This window comes from Prionailurus bengalensis, chromosome A1 (genome assembly GCF_016509475.1).
Source record: "Prionailurus bengalensis isolate Pbe53 chromosome A1, Fcat_Pben_1.1_paternal_pri, whole genome shotgun sequence".
Lineage (NCBI taxonomy): Eukaryota > Metazoa > Chordata > Mammalia > Carnivora > Felidae > Prionailurus > Prionailurus bengalensis.
Genome location: NC_057343.1, coordinates 144,025,734 through 144,046,641, shown reverse-complemented (window position 1 = coordinate 144,046,641; position 20,908 = coordinate 144,025,734). Strand labels below are relative to the sequence as shown.

Sequence of the window (20,908 nt, the reverse complement as noted above, 5' to 3'; positions counted from 1 at the left end):
TAGTCATCCTAATGGATATGAAATGATGTCTCATCATGGTTTTGATGTGCGTTTCTCTAATGACTAGTGATGTTGAGCATCTTTTCAAGCTCTTATTGGCCACTTGGATATCTTTGGAGAAACATCTCTTCAAGTCCTTTGCCCATTTTCTAATCAGATTATTTGGATTTTGTTGTTGAATTGTACAAGTTCTTTATATATTCTACATATTAACTCTGTGATTTGGAAATATTTTTTCCTATTATGTAGGTTGTCTTTTCATTCTGCTAATTGTATCTTGATGCCCAAAAGGTTTTTTTGGTTTGTTTTTTTAATGTTTATTTTTGAGAGAGAGAGAGGGAGAAAGTGGGGGAGGAGCAGAGAGAGAGAGGGGGGACAGGGGATCTGAAGCTGGCTCTGTGCTGACAGCAGAGAACCCAATGTGGGATTCGAATTCATGAATCATGAGATCATGATCTGAGCCGAAGTCGAACCCCCAACCAACTGAGCCACCCAGGTGTTCCTGATGCACAAAAGTTTTAAATTTTGCCATGGTCCGAATTTATCTTTTTTTAATTGCCTGTGCTTTTTATGTTATATCCAAGAAATCATTGCAAGTCCTTTGTCCTGGAGCTTTTCCCCTATGTTTTCTTTTTAAGAGATTTATAGTTTAACTCTTACACTTAGGTCACTCATCCATTTTTAGTTAAGTTTCATATACGGCATAAGACAGAGACCTAGCTGCTTTTGCATGTGGGTATTCAGTTTTCCCAGTATCATTTGTTGGAAAGACCATCCTTTCCACATTGAATGATCATGGCAATCATATATGTGAAACCCAATTGACCATATATGTGAGGCTTTATTTCTGGCCTCTGTGTTCTATTCCATTGGTTTATATGTCTGTCTTTACGTCAGTACACACTGTTTTGATTATTGTAGTTTTGTATAAGTTTTGAAATCAGGAAATGTGAGCTCCAACTGTGTCCTTTTTTTTTTTTTTTTTAAGATTGTTTTGCAATTTGGAGTCCTCTGAAATGCCATATGAATTTTAGGATGAATTTTTCTATTTCTCAAATTACATTGTTGGGATTTTGATGGGATTACGTTGAATCTGTAGATCACTTGGAGTAGTATGGACATCTTCACAGTATTAAGTCTTCCAGTCTATGTACACGGAATGTTTTCCTGTTCATTTGTGTCTTCTTTGATTTCTTTCAGTGACCTTTTTAAAAAAAAAATATTTTTTAATATTTATTTATTTTAGAGGGAGAGAGACACACACACAGAGTACAAGTGGGGTAGGGGCAAAGAGAGGGAGACACAGAATCTGAAGCAGGCTCCAGGCTCTGAGCTGTCACCACAGAGCCCGACACGGGGCTTGAACTCTCGGACCGCAAGGTTGTGACCTGAGCCAAAGTCGGACACTTAACCAACTGAACCACCCAGGCGCCCCACTTCCAGTGACTTTTTATAGTTTTAAGTGTACAAGTTTTTTATCCCCTTGTTTAAGTTCATTACTAAGTATTTTATAAGCATTTTATTCTATTGGATGCTATTATAAATGGAATTGTTTTATTTTCCTTTTCTGATTATTTGTTGTGTATTAGAATTACATCTGGTTTTGTGTATCGATGCAACTTTGCTGAACTCATTATTAACAGCCTGTTTGTGAAATCTTTAGGGTTTTCAACATAGAAATTATGTCTCCCGCAAACAGATAATTCTTCTTTCTTTCCAATTTAGACACGTCATTCATTTTTGTGCCTCCTTGTGCTAGCTAGGACTTCCAGTACCATGTTGAATTTAGAGTGGTGAAAGTGAGCATCCTTGTCTGGTTTCTGATCTCAGAGGAAAAGGTTTCAGCTTTCACTTTTGACTCTGATGTTAGCTGTGTGATTTTCCTACATGGCTTTTATTATATTGGGTAGTTTCCTTCTATTCCTCATTTATTGGCTATTTTTATAATAAAAGGGTATTGAATTTTGTCAAATGGTTTTTCTACATCATTTGAGATGATCATGTGTGTTTTTTTTATTCTATTAATGTGGTATATTACATTGATTTTTGTATGTTAAACTTTCCTTGCATCCCAGAGTCTCTTCATTTTTTTTAAAAAAATTGGGTCTTTCAAAGAGAAGTTTGTAATTGTTATGAAATACCTTTTATCAATTTTTAATGGATCACACTTTTGGTGCTCTATCTAAGAAACTTTTGCCTAACCCATGTTGACAAGGATTTCTTCTTTTGTGGTCTCTTCTTGAAGGTTTATATTTTATAACAATTTTATATTTTCAGTTCATTTTTATATAGGATAGGACTCAAGATTTTCTTCTGTGTGTGTGTGTGGTGGGGGGGGTTATCTAGCTGTTTTGGCACTATTTGTTTAAAAGGCTATTGATTCTCCTTTGAATTGCCTTGGGATTTTTTATATAATCTTCGTTTAATTTTTAAATATTTTTTAATATTTATTTTTGAGAGAGAGACCAAATGTGAGCAAGCGGAGGGGAAGAGAGAGAGAGAGAGGGGGCGGGGGCCAGAGAAAGACATAGAATCCAAAGCAGGCTCCAGGCTCCAAGCTGTCAGCACAGAGCCTGATGTACGGTTTGAACTCACGAACTCTGAGATCACGACCTGAGCCGAAGTCAGATGCTTAACTGACTAAGCCACCAGATGCCTCTATAATAATCTTCATTTTAATCATGTCCAGATATTTTCATTTTTTTGTGAGGATCCAAGTTCCTGTCTAAAAAACTTCCTTTATAATTCCTGTAGTATATTATCTGCTGGTAAGGAATTCCTTTAGCTTTTGTTATTTCACCTTCATTTAGAAAAGTATCATCCCTGTGTGTAGAATTCTGGATTGACAATTGTTTTCTTTTGGCACTATCACACTGTTCTCTTATGGACTGCTTAGTTTGTGATGAGAAACTACTATAATTGTTACCTTTGTTCTGTATATATGTGTTTTTGAGTTTTTTGGGTTTGTAGTTAAATGCCCTTTATGGTTTTTTGAAAATTGTCAGCCTTCGTCTCTTCACATATTTTTTCTGCTTTCTTCTCTTTTTTTTCTGGGATGCCAGTTACACATTTGTTAGAAAGTTTGATATTGTCCCCATGTCTTAGATACCCTGGTGGGTTTTTTTGTTTATTTTTTTCTGTGTTCAGCTTGGCCAATTTTGATTGGTCAATTGATACTAATTTCTAGATTACAGGGGTGCCTGGGTGGCTCAGTCAGTTGAGCGACCAACTTCAGCTCAGGTCATGATCTCACAGTTGGTGGGCTCGGGCCCCACGGTGGGCTCTGTGCTAACAGCTCAGACCCTGGAGCCTTCTTTGGATTCTGTGACTCCCTCTTTCTGCCCCTCCCCTGTGCACTTGCACACGGGCCCATTCTCTCTCTCTCTGTCAAAAATAAATAAATTTTTTTTTTAAATTTCTAGATTACACAAAACAAGGCATTTGGTCAGGAATACTAACCTTTTCCTGAACAGGTCCTTTGTAAATACTCCAAGTCCCAGATCTGAATTTTATACATAAAATCTCCTATATTTTGTATGCTTGATCAATTGATTTAAAACAGGAATCAAGAAACTGTAGGTTCTACTAATTAAAGCTAGCGTGAAATCCCGTCCCTAATGTGAGATTCAAAATAATTATATTTAAGAATTTTCTTAGTATTGAAAACTTAATTATGATTTAATTGTTGTAACATTTACTATTCATTATATTCACCAACTTAATCCTAGGTGGGTTTTGTACTTAGCTCATAAGTTCATACCTTTACTTTTTCATTTAGATAGTCAATGTGTTTACCTAAACACAAGTACCGAGCTGTGCTGGGAACTGGAAGGTTCGGTGGTGTAGCTAGAAAATACTTGTTGGAGAAGACCTGAATCCCTGAAAGAGAAGAATGCATTCTTATAGATTGATGCTGAATATGGAAAGTTTTAGGCAAAAATTCATAGAGAGGAAAATTAAAGTCTAATTGGGAGGAAGAAACTGTCACAGGAAAGCCAGCTGACTAGAACAGGAGCTATAACCCATGGCTTCGATCCAGGAAATAGATTGGTACCACCAAGCAATTAACTCTGATTGAGTGTCCCACAATTTTAACTCAATTCTTAGACTGCCTGGAGGAAGCATCAGATCCCACATATCAAGGGCTCAGTCCCATAAGACTGCTTCTTCTTCAGATGCCAGGTTGCAAGTCCAGGTTGTTACCTGTGTTTTTGATTCACTGGCTATAAATTAGAGATAGCTACAACCCCCTACCTAGTTCAGTTAATTTGCTAGAGTAGTTCACAGAACTCAGAAACTGGCTTTGCTTACTCGATTACCAGTTTATTACAAAGGATATTAAAGGATATGAATGAACAGCCAGATGAAATAATACATACAGCAAGATCCTAACAACTGGAGCTTTTTCCCCTGTGGAGTTTGGGGCCTAGCACTTGAATGCTTTCTGGGTTACCAACATGGCAGCTCTTCTGGGTTTTTATGGAGGCTTCATTCCATAGACATGATTGATAAACTCTTTGGCCATTGGTGACTGTTTCATTTTCAGCCCCTCTCTCTCTCCCTGGAGGTCAGAGGGTGGGAGTGAAAGTTTTAACCCTGTAATCAAGGTGGGTTCTTCCTGCCACCAGCCCTCACATCTTTAGGAGGTTTCTAAAAGTCACCTCATTAACATAAACTTAATTGTGGTTGAAAGGGGCTTGTTGTGAATAACAAGACATCCATTTCACTTTTATGGCTCTAAAGTGATTTCTGGGGCTGCAGACAAAAGACCAAATATAACAAAAGATGCCCCAGGAGTTTTACATTTGCATATAAGATTTTAGTTAGCAGATTAAAAGGTCTGTTTAAATAAAACTTTATAGGGAAAAAATGGTAGGTGGTTTTGAAAAAATCTGTAATTAAGTGAGAACAGGTGCATGCTTTACTCAGAAAACCTGAATTTGGAACATCATTTCACAAAAGACCGAATAGAAAAGAGTTTTCTTTTCAAGGCTACAAGTGGGCTGTTAAATTAATAGCTTAGCTTATTGTTTGATTTTTATTCATTCATGTTTTGAGGAAATTTCAGTAAACTTTAGAAAATTTTAAAAACTTTTTATTTGAAACTAATTTTAGACTTACAGAAAACTTAGAAAAACTATGTGGAGAATCTCCATGTACCCCTCACCCAACTTCTCTTAATGGTAGCATCTTACACAACCATAATAATTACCAAATTAATATAGACACGGTACTACCAACTAAACTGCAGACCTCTTTTCTCAATTGTCCTTTTCTGTTCTAGGAACCTATCCATGATCACACTTTGCGTTTAATTACTTCTTCTTAATCTCCACCATTCTTTTTCTCAGTCTTTTGATACTTTTGAAGAATGGCAACCAGTTATTTTGTAGACAGCCCCTCAGTTTGGGTTTATGATGTTTGCTCATGATTAGAATAAGGTTATGCATTTTTGACAAGAATACCGCAGAAATTATCTTGTATCTTTCCCTATGCATCATATGAGAGGGTTCATGATGCTGATACATTTTATTACTGGTGATGAGCTTTAGAAATTCTTGATGATAGATGCTATGATTTCTTTTATATAATACATATTAAAATTATTATTAAGGGGGCGCCTGGGTGGCTCAGTTGGTTAAGCATCCAACTTTCAGTTCACTGCATGATCATGCAGTTTGTGAGTTCAAGCCCCGCATTGGGCTCTGTGCTGACAGCTCAGAGCCTGGAGCCTGCTTCAGATTCCTTGTCTCCCTCTCTCTCTCTGCCCCTTCCCCTCTCGTGCTGTGTCTCTCTTACTCTCAAAAATAAATAATAAGACATTTAAATTTTTTTAAATTATTATTAAAAATACCAGTCCATCAAAGCATTTGCTTTGTAATGCAGATAATTTACCAAAAACCAAAATGCAGATTAGGGAAAGCTGTTATCATCACTAGTTAATTAATGGGATGAGGTCTGTAGAATTTCACTAAAAAAAGTAAATTGTTCACTGATAAGAAAAAAACACCTTTTTCTTTCAAATGAGGCAATTCTTTCTTCATTGGACAGTTAACAAAGGAATTATCAAAAGAAGAATCTTCCCGAGTAATAGAATTGTTTTTGTAGTAGAAAAATTGTCTTGGTTGAAGCAATTAACTTTGGATAACTTATCAAGTAAAACAATAAATGAGGAAGTGGGTGATTGCTTTTAGGTTTTTTTGTTCTATGTGTAACACTGGAATTCTATCAAATTAAGTCATTAAGACCAGTTTCTGGGGTGTAGCCTATCATCATATCTGAAATAAATTTATTGCAACAAATTTTTTGTATTTTGGGCATTTCAAAATTATGAATAGCATGAAATAAATCAATAATAATTTCAGAGGAAATACTACATTACATGTCCCATACCTTATTGACATTGAATCATCCTCATATGTTTCAGAAAGGAATGAAATTGTGCTTCAGGCTTTGATGCACTTAAAAAAATACAGTGTATTTTAAAATACAGTGTATTTTAAAAAGACAGTATGGAGGCTCCTTAAAAATTAAAAATGGAGATACCATATGATCCTTCTGGGTCTTTACCCAAAGAAAATTCTAATTCTAAAAGATATATGCACCCTTATGTTTATTGCACATTATTTACAATAGCCTAGATATGGAACACCCCAAGGTCCACCAACAGATGAATGGATAATGGATGAAGAAAATACGGTGTATATATATATACAAAATGGAATCTTACTTACCATAAAAAAGAATGAAATCTTGCCACTTGCCACAACATGTTTGGACCTAGAAAGTATTTTGCTATAAAATAAGCCAGAGAAAGAATACCATATAATTTAACTTATATGTGGAATTTAAAAAACAAAACAAACTTGGGACGCCCGGGTGGCTCAGTTAAGCATCCGACTCTTTGTTTCTGCTCAGGTCATGATCTCACATTTCATGAGTTCCAGCCCCACTCTGCACTGTCAGTGCAGAGCTTCGGATTCATTCTCCCCTCTTTCCACCCCTACCCCATTCATGCTCTCCCACTCTCTCAAAATAAATAAACTTAATTTAAGAAATCAAAAAACAAACAAAAATAGACTCATAAGTACAGACAACAAACTGGTGGCTGCCAGAGAAAAGGGGAGTGAGGGGAAGTAGGTGATCAAGGGGATTAAGAGGTACAAACTTGTAGTTATAAAGTAAATAACAGGGATGAAAAGTACAGATTAGGAAATATAGTAAATAATGTAATAATAGCTTTGTATAGTGACACACAGTAACTGTATTTACCATGGTGAATATTTTGTGATATATATAATCATCAAATCACTATGTTATACACCAGAAACTAATATTGTATGTCAAAACTGTGTTTTTATGAAATAAAATTTTTAATGATATCTCCCTCAAATATACGGTAGATTATTAGGTTTTGCTGATAGGTATATCTATATATACCTATATAGATAGATATAGTGTTTATTCCTGAAAAGAGAATGAGTAGAAACTCTCCTGTAGATACCTGTTACCTGTCGTAATGAAAGTGGGAACTAGCTCACATTAAGCTTTCTTCACTTGCTAGGTTTTCTTCACTAGGAACATTTCATTGAAAAGGTTGTTTTTATACTTTTTGGATTATCTTTGAAGCATCCATGAACTATGAAACTAATAGAACTGAGTCCTGCTGTCCCTTGAAAGTAACAATATTCAATGTAATTGATAGCATTTTCTTTTATTTTAGTTCAGCAATCAGCAAACATTGGGAGGCTGAACTGGCTACCCTCAAAGGAAATAATGCCAAACTCACTGCAGCCCTGTTGGAGTCCACTGCCAATGTGAAACAATGGAAACAGCAACTAGCTGCGTATCAAGAGGAAGCAGAACGTCTGCACAAGCGAGTAAGTTCAGAGCTGCTGCCATCCATAGGGATTTATGGCTAACAGACTTCACTGCTCAGCAGAGACTTACATGTAGTAGACTCAGTTCAAGGACATCTTTTGGAGATAATCGTTGGTTGTCAGAACATATAGATAGATGGTAGTATAAGTGGGTTTATTTAGTTAAGAAAATATTTTCTATTCTGTCATTATCTGTGAAAATCTTGGTAAGTTATGTCTTTCTGCTCAGTAATCTCATCTGTAAAATAGAAATAATAATTGATACTGTGTAGAATTCCTGTGAAAATTAATTGAGAAAGTGAATTGACATTTAGTTGCACTGAGTTAATGATAGATGCTTTTATTATTTTATTTTTATTTTTTAAAAAAAGAACAGGAGTGCCTGGGTGGCTCAGTTGGTTAAGCGTCCAACTTCAGCGCTGGTCATGATCTCACAGTTTGTGAGTTTGAGCCCTGCGTGGGGCTCTGTGCTGACAGGCCTGAAGCCTGATTCAGATTTGTGCCTCCCTCTCTCTCTACCCCTTCCCCACTCATGCTCTGTCTCTCTCTCACTCTCTCAAAAATAAATAAAAACATTAAAAAAATATTTTTTTTAAAGAGCAACTTAAAATATACAGGTAGGAAACGCTTTATAAAAGTTGGGAGGTGCCTGGGTGACTCATTTGGTTAAGAGGCCAACTTTAGCTCAGGTTATGTTCTCATGGTTCATGAGTTCGAGCCCCGCATCAGGTTGTCTACTGACAGCACAGAGCCCACTTCAGATCCTCTGTCCCCCTGTCCCCCACTCATGCTCACTCGATCTCTCTCTCTCTCTCGATCTGTCTCTCTCTCAAAAATAAACATGAAAAAAAATTTTAAGAAAAAATAGTCGGTTACACAGGTTTCCCCCGCTATCCAAAAATAAAGCATTGCTGTGAAACCTTTCCTAAGCTCAAGTGGCATAAAGCAAAGAGTATCCCCTACTTTAAAGTTCACATCATATCACTTCACTTTTACAAAAGACCTACATTAGTATCTGTTTTTGCTACTTGACAGAAATCTGAAGATGATTTTCAGTTTTACCAAAAAACACCATTACCATACTAATCTAGGTCTTTCATAAAAGTGAAGTGGCATAAATGCAAGCTCTCAGAAAGTGGGGGAGCACCTGCATTTGAAATTCATATAGGAAAAGAAAATCAGAAACCCCAGTATAAATAATATCAGAAGCCCAAACAATTACTTGTAAAGAATTTTTTTTGTGCTCAAAGCATTTACATTTACCCAACAGGAAGCAGATGCCACTAATTTCCTTTTTTAGAAAGGATGCCAAACAAGTGAACTTCATAGACAATAGGAAATTGTCTTACTACCAGAGCACAATTTAAGGAATGTAATAGGACCAGAATGACAAGGGAAATAATATAGAAATGGAATAGACACAGGGAGGGAGAGTAAGAAACCTGAATAAATATCATCCTATTATATGTATAAAGGTTAACTTAAGAGGAAGAAGAAGAAGGTTGTTTAATGAGTATAGAATTTCCATTTAGCAAGATGAAAAAGTTCTAGAGATCTTTTTCACAATGGTCTGAGTATACTTGTACACTTAAAAATGGTAAAGATGATAAATTTAATTATGTGTTCTTTACCACAATAAAAAATATTAACTCACAACACTTAACTCATGAGCCAATAAATATTCATTGAAAAACTATCATATCTCCTTATTGAGTAATCCTTGCCCTTAAGGAATTTTTGTTGTAAATAATTAATTGAATTTTAAAGATTTAAGAAATGAAATCTTTCTGTTCACATGTTTATAATTTTCAGTGCTCTTCCTTCCTTTTTATAGATTTGATTTCCATCAAGGTATCCTTTCCCATTGGCCTGAATTAACTGCAATTTTGGCCAGGTATAAGGACAGCTTTTTGACTTAACTACAGGTTGCGTTTTCCTATTTCTTCACATGTGTAGTCATTTTCAGTTGTGTGTTAGACATTAAAAATTAGATGCTATGCTGCCTATAGATGCTCTCATCTTATTCTGAATGATGTTTTTTATTTGAGCAAGCAGTTAAATGACTTACAGATTTCCTCGAATTTGTGAAGGTGTGGACTTACGCTTCATTATTAGAGTTGTTCTATTTTAATTTTGCCCTTAACCCTCTGGAGAATCCCCTAGTCCTGAGAAATCTTTATTTCTAAGGCGTAACCCTTTGGATGCTTGAGTGGGAAGCTTGAGGTGATAACCAATGTCCTCTAATTTGGTGGGACTCAAACTTCAAACTGTTTTCTCTATGGTGAGCATGAGCACTACCACCTTAGCTCTTTCAGCCTTCCAGCTCCCCATACCCCACCATGCTGGACTCCTTGGATTCTTACCTGTGCATGTTTAGTTCAAGGGTTGACCAAAGACTTGGAAAAAGTCTCTATGCTTATTTGGGGCTTTCTTCATACAGTTCCCTCAATTTCTAGCTGTTTCAGCTGTTCTAAGGAGTCCCCAAATCATCAGGCTCCTCAGGCTATCTTTTAGTCTTTTGCTCTATTTGGTCACTAACCAGGGCATTCGAGCAGTTGAATTTTACATTTCGTTCATGATTTGCCATTGTTATCTATGGGAAAGTTTTTTTAATAAAAACAACTCCATCATTATGAGAACTGGAATTCCCCGTAAGGAATTTATTATCTAATTGAACAAAGAAAACTAATAAACATTGAAGAATAAGGAAATAATTCCCAAGATTTTCAATACATTTCATTTTGTGGACCACAGGACAGGAGAGCCTTGACAGATTGAGTAGATAGGAATGGCTTTCTGGTGAAAGTGCTTGCGGAGCTGAGAGTAGAGGGTTTGATGAAGTCTGAATGGCCTCAGAGGTAAGAGAGGACATTCATATCCAGCAAGATGGGTACGAGAGTTGTTTATTCTTTCTTAAAGTTTTATTTATTTATTTTGAGAGAGAGCATGCACAAGCCAGGGAAGGGCAGAGAGGGAGAGAGAAGGAATCCCAAGTAGGCTTCTTGTTGTTAGCACAGAGTCTGGCACATAGCTTGATCTCATGAACCATGAGACCATGACCTGAGCTGAAATCAAGAGTTAGGATACTTAACCGACTGAACCACCCAGGCACCCTGAGAGTGGTTTGTTCTTAGGACAAGGAGACTTGCCTGCTTTTAGTTGGAAAAGTGATATATCACATACCGTGAGTGTCTTGGATGATGAGGATAGTTAAGTAGTTTATGACTGGTATATGCAAGACCTGAGGGTTAAGATTTGACGTAAAAAAAAAAAAAAAAAGAGGCTTTGAAAGGCTTTGAATGGGGGAGTTAAAGATCACAGATGAATGTTAGTTTGCAGAAGAGGTAAAAATAGATTACAGTTAAGTCTTGTGGCAAGCCATTGCTGTTCTTTAGGCCTGGATGATAAGCGTCTGCACAAGGCTATTAGTACATGAATAGAAAGGACAAAAGTGTTAAGAAAGGTAGAGTGACATTTGTGGAGTGTAATTAGATACTTGGAAAATGTGAAAGAGAAGGATTTGCTATGTTTCTTTAGCAGTCTAGAATTCACTGCAGTCTAGTCACCCAAAATGTATGAGCTCCCGATGTATGTAAAGAGCTGTGATTGGAGGTGTATGTGTGTTTTTATGTTGACTTCTGTCTCTTTTGACTGTCAAATCCAACAGTGTTGTTGGACAGGATAACTTTTAGGGACTCTGCCCTTCTCTGTTCTCTCAGAAAATACCAAGTGCTTATTAAAAATTAGGTAGCTCTTTGGGCCCTCAGTACATTGTTATTGACTAAAAAATGTTATCTTTTGCCACAGAGACACTATTGATATGAAGTCATTCTAGTAATAGAATGATTTAAGTTGTATTTTTAAGCATATCTTTTCTTCCAGATTCTCTTAACATTTTGGAAATGTATTTGAAAAATTTCTCACTTCTGCAAGGCCAGTTTTCAGAAGCCATGTTTAATTTGAAAGCTACAGATGGAAGGCAGATGGCTATATCTGATTTTGAATATGTTTTCATAGGAAATTTTTAAAGAAAACTTCATTATAGGGATTCTCTGCTATCATTAATCATTTAATTTTAAGTTTTCCTGATTTTGCCCATGACCAAGCCATATAAATAATTATTTCCCTAGTCTTTTTTCCTTGTCCTAGATTCGTGTCTTTAAAGAATCTATTCATTCTACAATAAGTGTCTTAATATTTCTCAAAATTGATTTTCATATGTTGCTTCAGAATTCATGTTTTAACTATCAGGAGTTACTATATTTTCAGCAAGAAATCCTTTGAAGTAGTCATATGACTTACCTGTGTTCTCCTTTCATTCTAGGTGACTGAGCTCGAATGTGTTAGTAGCCAAGCAAATGCAGTGCATACCCATAAGACAGAATTAAATCAGACAATACAAGAACTAGAAGAGACGCTGAAAGTGAAGGAAGAGGTATTTGCTACTTTTTACTCATCTGTAATCTGGCTAACATATGTATACAAAATATTTGAGCTTATGTCAGATTTGCAGGTACTTTATGGAGTAAAGTAAGGTTGTGGGATGCTGTTTAGGGGTGTGAAATGTTTTGTTTTGTTTTTTTGATTAATATTAAGCTTGTTCATATTTTCTCCTTCCTTATTTCTGCTGTTATGAACAATGATGAGGCAGTCAGACTGAGATGCTGCCTCTTGCCTTCTGTATGAGAGTTGCATTCATAAAATCAACAGAAAACCAGGAGAGGTTAAATGAATTTTATATGCTGTTGCTTTCTCTGGTTTCTGGTCAGAAGATTTAACATCCCAGGAAAGAATTATATCCACAACCATAACATATTCCGATGGTTGTTTCTAAGCAGTGCTGTCTCAAAGCCCACAAGTGTACTTGTTGTTTAAGATTATCATGTAGTAGCCACCATACCCATAAAGACAAATCAGCCCTCTAAAATTTAGTCAGTATAAAGGAATGTTTCTTTAATTATTTTTTTCCAGGGACTGGAACAATGATTTCAGGAAAAAATAAGACTTTCTCTTTCCTTGATTTAGTTTAAATATTGTTGCTAAAGACCTTGCTGTACTTTTTCTAGGAAATAGAAAGATTAAAACAAGAAATTGATAATGCCAGAGAATTACAAGAACAGAGAGACTCTTTGACTCAGAAACTCCAGGTGAGCTGTAATGACGTTTTGATTCATTTCTGCACAGCAAGGCATCACTCATTCTTTCACATAGTAATGACTTTTTTCTCTGAAATTTCATTTCGTAGGTTCTCAGTCCTTTTTCTTTTCCAGGACTTCTCATTTGGGCCTAATCTTTGATTTGTCAAAAATTACCTGATACCTTTATCTAGGTAGCATATGATCATCATAGATGGTCATTTATAAATTGTCTTCAGTAAATTATTTTAGAAATTTCTACTTTGTAACATAAAAAATACCCTGAATTTAAAGAGAATTTCTCAAATGGATTTCATTCACTTGAGGAGTTCTCATTTTTTTTTAACACTGAACTACTTAGCATGAATTACAGAAGTAGTTGTGCCCTAATGGAAATCAAGTTAGTACTGTTTTTCTTCCTTTATACGAATTAATTTTACTCACTTTTTTTGCATAAGTAATATGTTTCTTGGCTCTCATTTACATATGTATATCCTGTGTCAGTGGTTAGGGAAGAATTTTAGAATTCATTATCAAAGTGCCCTGGCACCTCAGGTACTTTTACACCCCAGTGGTTAGCTGCCTCTATAAAGAGAGGTTAGGGCCACTTTAGAGTTGGGAGTAGAAATAAATGTATGTACAGAGTGAGGAATTTGGGCTGAGTGATGATGAGTGGGACCTGAAAGCCCAGTATTAAAAGGAGTACCATAATTATAATGAGAATGTCCAGCATTAATTGAGTGCTCACTTGCACCAGACACTGTGTTAAGCACTTTACTTATATTGTGCATTTATTCCATGCAGCAGTCACAGGAGGAAACTGAGGCTTGTATAGGTCAACTTGTCCAATCTCTCTTTAAGTAGGTAAAGTTCTTTGACAGTGGAAATGGGTTCTTTATAGAGCATCAACTATTTCCCTCTCTCTCTCCCGTCATTTGACTTTCAGCAGTCTGAGAAAAAGGAGGTGGTTTGTTTTGGTTAGCCCTATTAAATGTTGTTCCTACATTTTAATGATCTGTGTAAATTAGTGGTTGTCAACTGGGGGCAGTTTTGTGCTGCAGGGGACGTTTAACAATGTATGGAGACAGTTTTGATTTTCACAACTAGGACTGTACTATTGACATCTAGTAGGTAGAAGTCAAGGATGCTGCTAAACATCCAATTATCTGGCCCAAAATGTCAATAGTGTCAAGGTTGAGAAAGCCTGGTGTAGAACTAAAAGATGAAGCATGTAATCAGGGCTAGAGGAGGTGGAAGAAATCAGTGTGGCTTTGCCATTTGTTCGTTTGTTTCGGGCTGTCATTGTCTGAGTACTTGCTATGCCTCAGGCATTTTGCTAAGCACTTGTATACCATCGCTCTAATTCTCAGCTAATTCTCACACTAACAAATGTGGTAACCCCATTTTCAAAGAGAAGGCAGCAGTTCGGAGGTGTTAACAAGTTTACAAGACACTGAGCTAGAAAGTAGTAAGGCCTGAATTTGTTTTGATTCCAAAGTCTCTGTTCTTTCTGTATTAGCACCACACTGCTCCAGGCAGTCAAGTGGCTGACAGTTCTTTAAAAACATTTTTCCAGTTACATACACATTTACATTGTCCCAGAGAAACCAACAGGTGATTTTTCATATCAGACTTCTAAATGTATTTCATCATTGACTGAGCAGTAATTGAATTTTAAAGCTGGCTCCTGGAATAGTGAATATCAATGCTTACCTTTTCTTTCACCAAGTATCAAAAATGCTTATCAAAACAACCTACATGGAATAGGGCAGGGAAGCTTTCAGACCTTCAGATGCGCTGGTCCCTATTTGTTTTAGGTCTTGGCTCACGTGTTAATTTCTCCAACTTCTCAATTTAAGCACTGTTCTGCAAGGTCCTCCCAGCCCCCTACTCCCCCCACCCCAGGTACTCTTTGTAATATTACCATGTTTTATTTTCCTAGTAGCCATTGTCAGTATCTGAAATGATTTTATTTATTTTCAGAATTTATTTTGGAATGATTTCAGATCAGAAAAACTTGCAAGAATAATACAAAAATTTTTTTCATATACCTTTCACCCACATTTCCCAAATGTTAACATTTTTTGCCGTATTTGTGTTACCATTCTGGAACTCTATCTGTGTATGTATATATATACGTACACACATACATACATACATATGTGTGTATACATACATACATGTATACACTTTTATGTGTATGTATGTGTGTGTATATGTGTATATATATATATATATATATATACACATATACATATACACATATATCTTTTTCCTGAAATCTTTGAAAATACGTTTAAGATACAGTATCTCTCTCTTTTTTTTTTTTTAATGCTTTATTTATTTTTGAGAGAGACAGAGACAGAATGTGAGTGGGTTAGGGGCAGAGAGAGAGAGAGACACAGAATCCAAAGCAGGCTCCAGGCTCCGACTGTCAGCACAGAGGCCGACGCGGGGCTCGAACTCACAGACCGCGAGATCATGACCTGAGCCAAAGTAGGACGCTGAACCGACTGTGTCACCCAGGCGCCCCAAGATACAGTATCTTTTTACCTCTAAACACTTCAGTGTGTATTTTATAAGAGTAAGGACATTTTCTTCTATAACCATCAAAAATTATCTATCTACAGACCTTACTCAAATTCCCATAATTGTCTTAATAATCTCCTTTATAGCAAAATTTAAAAATTGTTTTTCTGGTCCAGGATTTATTCCAGAATCACATACTGCATTTAGTTGTCATGTATATTTATTTTGATGTTTGAATTGTCCCGCATTTGGCCAGTTGAAACCCCTTCCAGCTTCTGGTTCCTTTTGATATGACACTCTAATTCTTTAAAGAATTTCTTTATGTTTTAGTACAACATAATCCAGGCTCATCTTGTATTTTTTCAACTTTAGCCTTGGAATTAGCTATTTCTTCAAGGAGAAATTTCTTTTAGCAAAGATTGATATTTAGAAGCCAAAACCTGAGCACTAGATAAGCTTCTTGTTATTAAGTTGGCATTGTTTCTTTTCCATCTTAATAAACAGAGCTAGAAGTACACGCATACCACATTATGTCCATTTCAGGTACGTATATATGTCTTTTAAACTGAATTCTTACCCATACCTCCCACTGTAGTCTAATACTATGAAGTTCATTTTAGCCTTTTCCTTATTCATATCTGCAACTTGTTTACCCAACACCAAGAAACCTGGAGGCACCTGGGTGGCTCACTCAGTTAAGCACCTGGCTCTTGATTTTGGCTTAGGTCATGATCCCACAGTTCTTAAGTCCGAGCCCCGTGTCGGACTCCGCGTTGACATTGTGGAGCCTGCTTGGGATTCTCTCTCTCTCTCCCTTTCTTTCTGTCCCTCCCCCTGCTCACACTCTCTGTCTCTCAAAATAAATAAATTAATTTTAAAAAATACTGAGAAACCTGATTCTTATTACCCACAGTATATTTACTTACTTTTTTAATCTCAGAAAGCACAGAAAATAGTTGTTGAATTACTAAATAAAACCACTGCAAGAAAATACAAACAAATCCTTACCAACTAGAGATCAGTATAATTCTTTTTGTCCTTAGCCTGTATCCAAAGTTTATTGGGTGAGTTCTTCCACTCCTCTGCAATTGGCTAGGTTCTTCATTTGAAACACATTTATGTTTATTTGTGTCATATTCCATTTTAAATGTATTTTATTTCCCATTCTTCTTCATTTTATAGCATGCATTTAATGAGTATATGAAACATTAGTGTGGTTCCAAAAATCAGAACTATTCAGAAAGATGTCTTTAGAGAAGTATGAGCCCCTTCAGTCCAGACTACCCTAGTTTCTGTCCTGTTCTTCCCACCCCCCGTATCCATCTGCCACCCGTCGGTAACCAGTCACATTAGTTTCTGGTTGATCCTTTCTCTGTTTCTTTTTACACAAATGAACAGATCTATTTGTTTACCCTCTCCTCCCCTTTTTTAAATGATTACATCCACTAGATTATTCTTTTGCACTTTGCTTTTTTAACCTGAAACATATTGTAGAGATCACTCTGTCAGTTCATACAGATCTTGTTCATGTTTGTTACAGTTGTATAGTACTTCATTTCTATGTGTTGATAGTTTATTTAGCCACTCCTTTGTATGGGTATTTAGGCTATTTCCAGTGTTCTGCAACAATACTACAAGTAATACTGTGCATAGGTATTTTGTTATCATTGGAGGTGTATATTCAGGATAGATTTTTAGTAATCTGTACACTCAACATGGGGCTTGAGCTCATCATTATGACCCCAAGATCAAGAGTCTCATGGTTGGGTACCTGAGTGGCTCAGTCAGTTAAGTGTCCAACTTCAGCTCAGGTCATGATCCTGTGGTTTGTGAGTTTGAGTCCCACATCAGGCTCTGTGCTGACAGCTCAGAGCCTGGAGCCTGCTTTGGATCCTGTGTCTGTCTGTCTGTCTGTCTGTCTCTCTCTCTGTCTCTCTCTCTCTGTCCCTCCCTCACGCATGCTTGCTCTCTCTCTCTCTCTCAAAAATAAGTAAACACTAAAAAAACAAAAAAGAATCTCATGGTCTTCTGACTGAGCCACCCACAGGAAAGATTCTTAGAAGCAAGATTTCTTAGTGAGAAGATAAACACATAAGTAGTTTTGTTAAATATTGTCCAGTTTCCCTCCATAATGAATTGTGGCAGTGCTCACTCATACCACCAGCATGAGTGCATGTGTCTCCATAGCCTCACCAACAAAATGTGTTGTTATACTACTTAATTGTGTGATAGGTGAAAAATGGTATCTCTTGTGTATCTCATATTATTATGAGTCACATGAACTTCTTTCATAAGCTTAAAGATCTTTTCAGTATCTTTTTGTACATGTGTGGATTGAGTGTTCATGTCTTTTGCCTTTTCTCGGTAGGATTTTTGGTCCTTTTTCAAGAGTTCTTTGTATTCAGGAGTTCTTTATATATCTGATTACATTACAAATATTTTCTCCCAGTTTGTTGTTTTTTTTTACTTTTTCCAAGATAGTGTTGCTTTATGTAGTAGTCAGATTGATTCCTTTCTTTACTTGCTTGTGGCTTGTGAATAATAGAGTTAGATAACTCTTCTAAACTGAGATGATATAGGAATTTATCCATATTTCCCTCTAGTACTTACAAGGTTTCGTTTTTTACCTTTAGATCTTCGAGTACTTGGGGTTTATTTTTTTGTGTATGGTATGAGATGGGTATCCAATTCCATCTTTTTTTTTTTTTTATTTTTTTTTTCAACATTTATTTATTTTTGGGACAGAGAGAGACAGAGCATGAACGGGGGTGGGGCAGAGAGAGAGGGAGACACAGAATCGGAAACAGGCTCCAGGCTCCGAGCCATCAGCCCAGAGCCTGACGCGGGGCTCGAACTCACGGACTGCGAGATCGTGACCTGGCTGAAGTCGGACGCTTAACCGACTGCGCCACCCAGGCGTCCCTGAATTCCATCTTTTTCTAAATGCCTGTCCAGTTATCTCATTACCATTTATTTAAAACATCATTCTTTTTTCCAGAGATTGGCGATGCTTGATTTCTATGTGTATTTTGATCTATTGCTGGACTTCCTGTTCCACCCCATTGGTCACTCTATTCATGTGTCAGTACCACACTGCATTAATTGTAGAAGCTTTAATGTCTGGGAAGGCCAGTTAATCTTCACAGCGTTTCTTCTTCATTGCTTTTCTAAATATTCTTACATATTTATTTTATCATATGAACTTCAGTATTAACTTCAATACCAGTTTTTGTGTCAACTAAAAATGTAGCTCTATAAAAAACTTTTATTGGGATTGCTTAAAATTTATTTAGGAGTGTTTTAAGGTTTTTTGTGTGTTTTTGCATATTTCTTGTTTATCCATATTTTGTCTTTTTTTTGTTTCAAATGGGATTTTTTTCTATCATTGTATTTGATTATTGTGTGTATATGTTGAATTCTGTATGCTTATTTTATATGCTGCTACCTGACTATTTTATTACTTGAGGCTGTTTTGTCATTTATTGCACTGATTCAGTAAGATTTTTTTGGTACGGTAACACATAATTTGCAAACAGAGGTAATTTTATTTATTTCTCCAATTCTTATGCCTCTGTTGATTTTTCTTGTGAAATTACACCTTAAAAACAGTAGTAAAGGGGCACCTCTGAGATTCAGTCAGTTGAGTGTCCAACTCTTGATATGGGCTGGGGTCATGATCTCAGGGTCATGAGATTGAGCCCCACGTCTGTGCTGTCAGCACAGAGCCTGGTTACGATTCTCTCTGCCCCTTCCCCACTCACATGCTTGCACATGTGCTCTCTCTTTCAAAATAAATAAATAACCATTACAAACAAAACAATGGTATAGTGTTAAACAGTAGTGGAGTTAAGGACTTATTTTGTCCCTTATCTTAGTGAAAATGCCTCTTTTATTTTTCCATTAATTAAAATGCTGGATTTAACACTAAAATATATTTTATCATATTATGAGACTATCTTTCCTGTTTTCTTGGGTGTTTTTACCAAGAATTTTGTTAATGGCCTTTTTTAAGTATCTTTGGAGATAGCCAGAATTCCCTCCTTAGATCTATTAATATGTTTTGTTTTATTAATAGCTTTTCTAATACCAAACCACCCTTGCATTACTGGAATAAGTACCGTTATCTATGATATATTATTCTCTTAATGTGGTTTTAGATTTTCATCTTTTATTATTTATAATTTTTACATGATACTCATTTGTAATATTGGTCTGTAATTTTCTTCCTTTGTGGGGAAGCTATATTTATAAGATTTAGGTATCAAGGTTATACTTCATACAAAGTTATACTTCAGGAGTGCCTGGGTGGCTCGGTTGAGCATCTGATTCTTGATTTCAGCTCAGGTCACAATCCCATGTTCAGATGCTCAACCGACTGAGCCACCCAGGTGCCCCTTAAAAAACAATTTTTTGGGGGGATGCCTGGATGGCTCAGTCGGTTGAGCGTCCTGACTTCGGCTCAGGTCATAATCTCACAGTTCGTGAGTTTGAGCCCCGCGTCGGGCTCTGTGAGGACAGCTCGGAGCCTGGAACCTGCTTCAGATTCTGTGTCGCCCTCTCTCTCTCTCTCCCTCCCCAGCTTGCACTCTGTCTCTCCCTCTCTCAAAAATAAATAAAACATTACAAAAAATTTAAAAGAAATTTCTTTTAAAGCTATACTTCAGTTATACTTCATACACTTTCTTCATTTTCTGTGCTATGGCGTCATGGATGTCATATTGCAACTGTCTGATCTTTGAGCATTTAATAAAACTCTCCTTTGACACCATCGGGGCCTGGTGCATTTTTTGTGTAGTTCCTGGATTATTCTGTCTTCTGTAGCTATTGGACTGTTTCAGTTTTCCATCTAGCTTTCATATATTCAGCAAGAACTCCTATTTTATATAGTTGTTCATTATCCTTTTCTTCTTGATTAAGTAAAGTTAAGCAATGGTATGTCCATTTCGTTAAATTAAAATTTTTTTTTAACGTTTATTTGCTTTTGAGAGAGACAGAGTATGAGCAGGGGAACGGCAGAAAGAGAGGGAGACACAGAATCTGAAGCAGGCTCCAGACTCCAAGCCGTCAGCACAGAGCCTGACGTGGGGCTCGAATTCACAAACCGTGAGATCATGACCTGAGCCGAAGTCAGATGCTTAACCAACTGAGCCACCCAGGCATCCCTAAAAAAAATGTTTTTTAATGTTTATTTGAGAGAGAGAGAGAGAGAGAGAGAGAGAGAAAGTGCGAGTAAGGAAGGGTCAGAAAGAGGAGACACAGAATCTAAAGCAGGCTCCAGGCTCTGAGCTGTCAGCACAGAGCCCAGTGCGGGGCTTGAACTCACAAACTGTGAGATCATGACCTGAGCTGAAGTCAGATGCTTAA

General features: G+C 36.6%; 1 protein-coding gene across 2 annotated transcripts in view; it reads left to right on the top strand.

Moving 5' to 3' along the window:
* The window catches only part of HOMER1 (homer scaffold protein 1), a 143,224-nt gene that overhangs the window by 112,153 nt on the left and 10,163 nt on the right, over positions 1-20,908 (top strand). For both annotated transcript variants that reach the window (XM_043592841.1, XM_043592835.1), the window contains exons 6-8: positions 7,724-7,880; positions 12,205-12,315; positions 12,947-13,027. In XM_043592841.1, coding sequence (XP_043448776.1) covers positions 7,724-7,880; positions 12,205-12,315; positions 12,947-13,027 — 349 coding nt within the window. The remainder of the gene's footprint in view (positions 1-7,723; positions 7,881-12,204; positions 12,316-12,946; positions 13,028-20,908) is intronic.